The 8895-nt window shown below is 38.7% G+C and overlaps 1 protein-coding gene across 1 annotated transcript in view; it reads right to left on the reverse strand.

The window, feature by feature from the left end:
- CHORDC1 (cysteine and histidine rich domain containing 1) overlaps window positions 1–8889 on the reverse strand; it is a 14363-nt gene extending 5474 nt beyond the window's left edge. Inside the window, exons 1-5 of the mRNA XM_014958252.1 lie at window positions 8788–8889; window positions 3802–3851; window positions 1717–1773; window positions 1093–1253; window positions 407–507 (exon numbers count right to left, since the gene is read on the reverse strand). Coding sequence (XP_014813738.1) covers window positions 407–507; window positions 1093–1253; window positions 1717–1773; window positions 3802–3851; window positions 8788–8851 — 433 coding nt within the window. The 5' untranslated portion in view covers window positions 8852–8889. The remainder of the gene's footprint in view (window positions 1–406; window positions 508–1092; window positions 1254–1716; window positions 1774–3801; window positions 3852–8787) is intronic.
- Between the last annotated feature and the right edge of the window lie 6 nt (window positions 8890–8895).

Genomic DNA, 8895 nt, shown 5'->3' on the forward strand with positions numbered 1-8895 from the left:
AAAAAAAAAAAAAAAAAAGAGGAAAAAAGGATGAGGGAGAACCAACTAGACTTCAGAGGAACCTCACCAATTTATGAAAGGCTTTATATGACGCTGTGTTTGCAATAACACAGGAGTAGGGTTCATATTTTTGAGAACCTTTCAGTCATGTATTCAGAAATGGATGTTCCCATCATGTCCATTCTAACCCAGAAATCTTACAAAACCATTTTAATGGCAACATATTGCTCCTAACATTCAAGTCTCTCTTTGATTATCATTCCCTATACCAGAGGTATTTCCCAGGTTATTAAGAAGAAGAACATAATTACATTGAATAATCACTTCAGAAACAACAACAAAAAATAGCATTTCATTCATGTCACAATTAGTGTCATATACCTACTTAACCTCCCTATCCCCTTACCTTTTTTCTCTTCATTTTCTGATGACAGTTTCAGTTTATCTAGTGCTTGCTTCAAGGACGCTGACACTTTCAGCTGCAACTTTGTCATTGGCTCATCTGGGCTGAAAAAACATCCATGAATTCATGTCAGCTTCATGAAAAATAATTAACAAAAGACAACAAAGTAGCAACTTCTGATCTTGCTATAAGGCTCTTCCTTTCCAACCTCCCTTACAACAACAAACAAACAAGATTTGTAAATGCCAATTCTTACTGTTTATGGAAAAACAGACTCGAAATTTAGGAGGCAGTCTTCAATTTCAACAGGAAATCCTAAACGTTCTACAACAATAAAAATAAACCAGGGAGATTAAGGAATCTAAATGCAAGCATGCTACAATTATTTCTGTGACTGTTTAAAACACTAAACACAACTGCTAGTGGCATTCTTAACTATGAGGCTTTAGACTGCAATTTTTGTTTCCGGTAAACGCTGAGAAATCCAGTACTACCTTGCCTTAAGCAGAATTCTTTTATCTCATTTTGAAGCGTAAGATAACATCATCACTGCCACCAAACACAAGCTCTTTTAAAGGTTATTTGGGAATTTTTACACTAGATGAGATGCGTAACACTGAATAACCTAATGAGCTTTAACTTGGCCAACTGACCACAAATCTGACAAAAACTTAGTTTGTATACTGTACCTTGGCCTTTTAATTGTTTCCAATGGTTTTGGTGCCTGAATTATGTGTTCTTGAAATTTGGGTTTCAGTTCAGCCAGCTCCTTCCGTTCAGAGGTAGTTTTGACTTCTGGTTTAACAGGCTCAGGAGGTTTCTCACTGTTATGGGGACCCTTAGTACAGCCCTATTGTGGAAAGCGTATGTTTATATATATACAGTGTAGTTTGTGTGCACAATTAAAAATTATCAAAACTGCAACAAGTTTTCTTGATTTATTTCTTCAGCCCCATCTTCTCCTTTACCCCATTCTAAACACTGACTGCAAAGGAAATCCTACAAAGTGGAAAATTATCTTCATTTGAACTATGTTAAAGAAAAATGCATACTTTCCACAATGAAGAAAAGTAACAAAAAATACTGACCTTCCTTCATCATTAACAAGCATCTAAACAGGCTTTGATAGAACTAATTGTAATGATTAAAGCTTGAAAATGAGACTCAAACATTGTATGAAATAAAATAGCGCATGCAAGATTTAAGACAATTTTAATAAGTATGCAAATTTTAAACATGTAATATTAAATTGTAAATGTGCTTAATCAGTCATTTGACAAGTATAAAAATTTTAAATAATCATGAGTACATACCACAATGCTCAAGAAGTCAGAAAAGTCTGTTGTCCTCCTCTTACAACATGACCAACCCTATAAACATTTTGAAATAAAAACAAAACAAGCATGACTATCTTGCTTAGCAACAGCTTATAAAAAGCAAAAGACTAATTATATTCCTTCACAAGATGCAGTGCATCATGATTAGAGATTCTTTTCTTCTCTTTTTTGGACAATATTATCATCATTTGCATTTTTGAAAGCTAGAGAAACCTTTTACAGCTGCCATTTCTAGTTCACTCATGCTGCTTTAATCAGAAAGGTTGGTAAACACGTGGCAGCAATTCCATGACAAGTTAGGTACCAACTCTGTATGCCAGAAAACAGAAATGTTACTTTATCTCATAAAGTAATACAAAAGCAAACTCAACAAATACTATACCTGAGACTAGGTCACCTGTGGCAGAATGTACAGGCCCCCTTCCCAAAATCATGAGGATTTTTTTTGCCTTAATTACTAGTCAAGTCTTTCAACTGCTTACTTCCCACCAGAAAGCTGGATATCTGCAGTGCATAGCCAACTATCCAACTACATCAATCAAGAACACTTTTCATTACATAAACTAGTAATCCAATTCTAGAGAAAATGATCTTGTCACTGTGAATAATGTTTCTTCCAACCTGAAGTACCTTATTAAAGGCAAGAGTTTGACTCATAAATGTATAGCCACTTCCAGAGCTTAAGCAGTACAACACAATAGGGTTTAGGTAGGTAGTTCTAAAATATCCTCAAAGTATTAACTATTTCCACAGTTAAGGAGACAAAAGGTTCACCTTGCCCACTTAAATAATCTAGAAAGCATAGCAGGAAGAAAACGGCTCATAAAAAATTATGAGAAATTTGTAATTAGGCCAAGAGACAGGAGAAGGAAGAAAGTAGTACTTGTTTTAAAAACAGTGTGCATATAAAAGGGAGTAAACACAAGCTTTTGAGGTAGCTGTATAATTTATGTCTTCATAATTAGGTACAAGTTTCATGTATTGAGTTATGAGCACAACTACAGTTTTGTACAAAACAAATTGCCATAGTTTAGGTAACTGTACTGTATTTGGTCTAAGAGCATCTGTCCCAATTTGCCAGTGTCACATGACAACTGATTCCAGTCACATACTGCAATACGAGCAATAGCTTACAGAAAACATGGTGCCCAACACACATGCACCAGCTTCTGTGAGCCCAAAAAACACCCTATTATGGGACAAGGTTGAAATGAACTGCCAGTAGAAGCAGTTATAAATATTAAGAAAAATTATTGTCCCAAAGCTCGGTTGAATAGCAGTTTGGTGTCCTAAGAAAGGTCACTGAGGCTACCTCTGTATCACTACAGTACACAGTGCCAGGCTCCATTTCTGGACACAAGATTTCTGGCCAGACACTATTAAATTGTTAGAATGATTTCCAGTACTGCTTTGGCAGTTGTGTCTCAGATAACTCCCTGTAGGCACTTCAGATGCATCCAGTAGATCCTGAAATAGGAAAACAGTTTAATGTAATGAATATAGACTAGGCAGTTGGCCTAAGTGCTGGAGACCACTCACAGGTGTATTTAATTCACTACTGAAGACATAGCCCAAGAATCCTAGAGAGCTACAACTCAAATTAGCACAACGACTTAAGTCTCCAAACTTAACCAACATACTCATTTGTCAGATCAAAAGAACATAATTATTTTTTACCGTGGGCAAATGTCACATCCACGTTAGCTCACCAGCCATGTAAGACCACAAACAGCAGGTTAATTAACTGAAAGAGTATGACCCTTCTCAATGCTTCCAAAGACCTATTTCAAGGACCTAATTAAACTGTTGAGACACCTCAAGTGAATCAATAGGAAACATGGATCATACCGACTTGCATGGCATTTAGACCACAGGAATATGGTTTTTAATTTCTTCTTCAGGTTTGAGTAAGTGTGCATTTCTAATTTCATGGGGTTGCTAAAACATGAAAGGATGGACATCAGTCTCTTCAAGTGGAAGATTTGGAATCAAAAAGGAAAACATACTGTTTTACACATATGGAAAAAAAGATGAGACTTAAAAAGTCAGCTGCATACTTACTTTGAGAGCATCATGAAAGACTGGCACACCGGGATGGTACGTGCATGAATCTAGAAGAAAAAAGACGACTGTTAATATTCAGGCATATCAAGAATCGTCGTTCATCCAATCACAAAACCAGCAAAAATTTCACACTTGCAATTCACATACGCCATGAGCTGTTCCACTTCCCCAACTATACAGAATCATGAAGGAAAATACAGATTCCACAGAACAAGCTTTCTGAGTGCATGTATTAATTCTAAGTAATCCAAATTTTTTATTCTGTATTATACAACACAGACCAGGCACCTAAGACAGCCTTCTACTGCATATGGAACAAGTAAATTTCCTATGGACCATCCCTTGCCTTCATCAATAATTAGCCCTTAATGGTAATTCAGCAGAAGTGAAAAAGGCGGCCATATGGCCACCTGACAGACATTAAAATACTGTTTTACAGCACCAAATACATCTATTTGCACCTGATCAAGGCTTTCTATCTAGAAGCACTCTGTTAAAAAAATATCTTAACACAAACTTTGAGTTCATTATTTTATCAGTGATAATTAGCTGCTTCTTTTTTCACTGTTTATGGTATCCTAGGTCACTTAAGGACTTGAACCCAAACGGCAGACTATCACATACACAATTTAGAAATGTCAATTCTATTAATTATTAATAGGTTCTGTACAAACACTCTACTGAAACATGACTTCCATTACCCAAACTGTTTATATTCAGATGTTTACCAACACTGCAGCTCTTCATGTAGCAACTGTTCCTTTTTGACTTAACAGATGTATTTTTTTCCAAGTGTAATACAATTGCTCTGACTATGTAACTTCTCTTTGACATATACTGCATCGATAATATTTTAATGACCTGACTCTAAAAGCAATGGGAAATACTAGCTATCTTTTAGCCTTTATAGTAAAATTTTTGTTGCTGTTAAGTGACACAAACAGTAATCATTTTTATAGTAAGCCTGTGTGAAACAGTGAAAAAATCACAATTAACATAATAAGAAGCAAAGGAGAAAACTGATACATAACTTAATTAGTAACCTGCCTACAGATATTAAATAGGCTTAAAGACAAATAACTGCTGTTTCCATTTTTAAAAATATGTAGATTTTTTAAAAATCTTGCTTAGTATCATTTTCTTTGTTTTACATGCAGTGTCTAAGGCTAAGGCACTAATACAGTCCGACAGACATATCGCTTTAAGATGAGAGTTCCCACCTTAACTCAAAAGGCACAAATTTTGGGACATTAGGCATTCTGCTAGACTTCCATGTTCATGAACTTCTACCAATTCCTTCAGCTTCAAAATGAAAAGCTAATGCTTTTGTAAATGTAAACCTCACAGGAAAATAAAAAAAAAAAAGTGGTAATTTTGTATAAACAGCCCAGGACTTCACTGCTAAATCAAATTAAAGTAAAAATAAAGGTAATTCTTTTCCAAAAGTATGAAAGTATGTCATCATAAGTATCACAGCAGTAAAACTAAGCTCTATTTGCAGCAAGGACTATTTCTGAATCAGAAGACAAAATTAATATTTCTAATCCCCCACAAGCACGTGGTTTTAAATGAGAGCGGTGCTGTTAGTCAGCGTAACATTTTTAGAGACCAAAACCATCTTATGATCAATTAATTCAGGGATGGCTATCCTCCAGCTCACAAGTCAGACACAGACAAGCATCTTGTCCATCTGTCCAAGTCTAATCCTTTCTCCTTGCTTCCTGAAGCCCTCTGTGCAGCAGGTACACCATGGAGCAAGTGACAGCCTGCTCTCTGCTGCGATCTCATGAAGGCCGTGCACAACAGAAAATACTGAGACAAGGCTAAAAAACCTCAAAGAGAGGCAGTGGGACTTACTCCCTACGCAGTCTGACCACTCTGCATACCAGAGGACAGGAAAATGCCACCCATTTTCACTCTTACTGAGCCCAACAACATTTATTTGATTGAAGTTTATATCCGTAAAAATATCCCATCTCAGACTACATGGGAAAAAAATTGGGAATTTAGCACACATCAATAGTCACTTGAGCAATTAGAAGCACAACTCTGATTTGCCAGTTAAACTTCTGGCCCTTAGCTGCTATTCTACATTTTCCACTGCAAAAAATTCAATTCACCTCTCCACAGATTTAACACCTTCCCTTAACCAGGGCAAACCTACAGTTTTTCAAAACAAGGCACTTCCTCTCACCCTCAGATCATTTTTGGAAATAAGAGGATCACAAATTTTTAAGGTTGTTTGGCGGGTTCTTTTTTTAATGCTGATTTCATACCCAAACCAATCCCACTCTCACAATGCACACACTGCTGTCACCTTATGCTACATCCTTGCATATTCACTGAAGCACTTTATTAGTCTTTGTGTTAATTATCGAAGTAGAAAATGGCACAGGTAATTCAAACTTACGAGGTATTTACAAGAAAATCCTGCTGAATTCTTCAGGATTAAATAAAGACATTTCCCTATATACAACTTGTAAACCGACCTGCTATCTTGTAGAAACACTCCAAGACTTTGCAAACTATGCTTGATAGCCCCAAAGCGAGAGAAGTTCATTAAACTTGATGAAACCAAAAAACATTGCAGTACAAGGAAGAAATTGAGACCAATATATACAGCATATACGCTTTCCATCTGTTTGTGCATACTACCTGTCACTAAGCAGAGCTGCTTTCAAACCTAAACCAAACTGTGAATCGACTACCTCATGCCACCGTTTTAGCAGCAATATTTGAGCTGACCATTTCTAATCCATTTCAAGGCCATGTGGTCACGCACAGATTTAAAAGAAAAAATTAAAAAAAAAAAATTAAAACCTACTACCACTTTTGAAGTTAAGTTCTACCTTCCCTGTCAGATGCTGCACAAGTCTTTAACAGTAGGAATTCACTAGTAGTTAACATACCTAAAATGCACGTGAAATTTGTACCTTGCCAGGCACGCGACAGATGAATTCGTAAGTGTGCACTCAGTCACAACTGTGTAGACATACCTTTAATGCTTTCCCTCAGGCTGTTTTTTCTGCCTCTCTTTAAGAGGCATACAGTCCTTCATGTCAGCTAGCTGCCACTTGCTCATTTTTTGGAAACAGTTACAGTTTCTACAGAAAATATATGCATGTATTATTTCAGCCATCAGATTCTGAAGAGATTAATGGTCTCTTACATCAATCACCACTATGGGAATATCTATACTGCAGGCTGAATGTAGACAAAAAAATCCTGAAAGATCCAAAACCTGAAGAATGCCATATTTTCTACCCATTTTCGTTTAAAAAAAACTTCCCAATAATACATTTTTCCTAATAATATATTTATCCTAAGCTTAACTATTAGATTATGTCAATGCAAAACTTATTAAAAGGATAACTATTTTGGTGTTTGTTTAACACAGGTACTACCTTTAGTCCCTACAATATTTTAGGGTTAGATCCAAACACAGTTCTGAAACACAAACAAACATTTGAATTTGACAGCCACACACAGGTAAATAGGGATTTAGGTGCCTAAGCAGTAATCATCCCATTGATGTTTAGGGATGCTGAAGGTTATAATCACTTCTGCAGAAAATGTCAAACTTTGTTTTCTGAAGTGGTCTGAGAATAACTATGTTTACCTTTGGAACTCCTTAGTTTAGGACACAGTAGTTCCAAACTTCACCTCAAGCAGATGTTTCCCCCAATCCAAGCACCACACAGTTAGCACTGGGCCATGTCAACCAGACTGAGTCTACTACAACTTGATCACAAGAATAGGAACACATGGTGAAAAACTGTTACTTTAATAATGAGTACAGGTCATGAAGCCCCAGTGAGAATTTTTAGTATAAAAGCTTATTTCTGCTTTGTCTTTTGGGGCAAAGGGGCACAGGGGACAGTGGTGCAAGAGATCACTAAATGGAAGTGAGCCTGGTTTTGCTGTTACTAACATTATCAAGTCTTGCTGAAAATACTGTCCCTCTCTTTGGAAATACTTAGCTAAGAAAAATAAACACATTTTACACCGTGGTTCTTAACCACAGAATGTGCACATGCTAGAACACATTAGCCTAATTCTAATCCCGTGGGTGACTAAAAATTACGCTAATGCAAAGATGCCATTCTAGAAATTCAGCCAGCAGAGTTACTTTACAAACCAGCTGAGGGCAAGCCTGCCGAGAACTCAGATCACCCTTTGGCAGCCTCTGTGGAACTATAAAACCTAAAACGATAGCACTTTAAAGACGTGTCTCCAGGTACTGGATTCCCACTATACAGAGGGGAGCACTCTGTGAGCTCACAGCACTTGGCAAAGCAGACGTACATGTATCATAAAACGTATTTTCATTAAATACTGCTGCAAGCCTACACAGTATGATTAAAAAAAGCCCAAAATAATAGTTGATAAGATAACTACCATGTATGCAACACCCTCAAAAGGCCCTCAAAAGAGTCTGTTTCTCAAGGCCTCCAGCTTCGACCTTCAGAATGCATCACAGTAAGGTTCAGAAATACTTCTTACTGCCTTCCCCCCCCACAATACTGCCGTGAATAGCTTTATTATTACACAAGACCCTTCCAGCCCGCCACCTCCGCAGTAAAGGCACAACTCCAATGATCTGAAAGGTCCCTTCCAAGACGGACAATTCTGTGACTCCGGGCCCGGGCAGCTCTGGGTGTCCGGCCGCCACCAAGCCCGCAGCACCGCGTTACTCCCCCCGGGCCACCCCGACCGCCACAGAAAAGCACCACATGAAAACACGAGTTTCCCCGGGAAGAAGCGAAGCGATAGCGGGAGGGATGGATGGACGGACGGACAGTCAGGGCAGGGCTTTCCCTGTCCCTCGGTGCTGACCCTCCCCAGCGGCCCGTCTGACAGCTCCGCTCCGCACCGCGGCTGAGGCGGCCGGGGAGGGCAGAGAGGGAGGCCGGGTGCCCCTCACCCCTCCCCTGCAGACCCCTCGGAGACCCCCCCTCACCCCCTTTCCCCCCCCGCCCTCACCCTCCGTGTTGGTTTCGGGGTCGAAGCGCTGGCCGCAGCCCCGGTTGTAGCAGAGCAGCGACATGGCGGCGGAGCGGTCCCGGAGCGGCTCTTCCTGCCCGGGCGCTG

The sequence above is a fragment of the Calidris pugnax genome, unplaced genomic scaffold (genome assembly GCF_001431845.1).
Source record: "Calidris pugnax isolate Ruff unplaced genomic scaffold, ASM143184v1 scaffold252, whole genome shotgun sequence".
Classification (NCBI taxonomy): domain Eukaryota; kingdom Metazoa; phylum Chordata; class Aves; order Charadriiformes; family Scolopacidae; genus Calidris; species Calidris pugnax.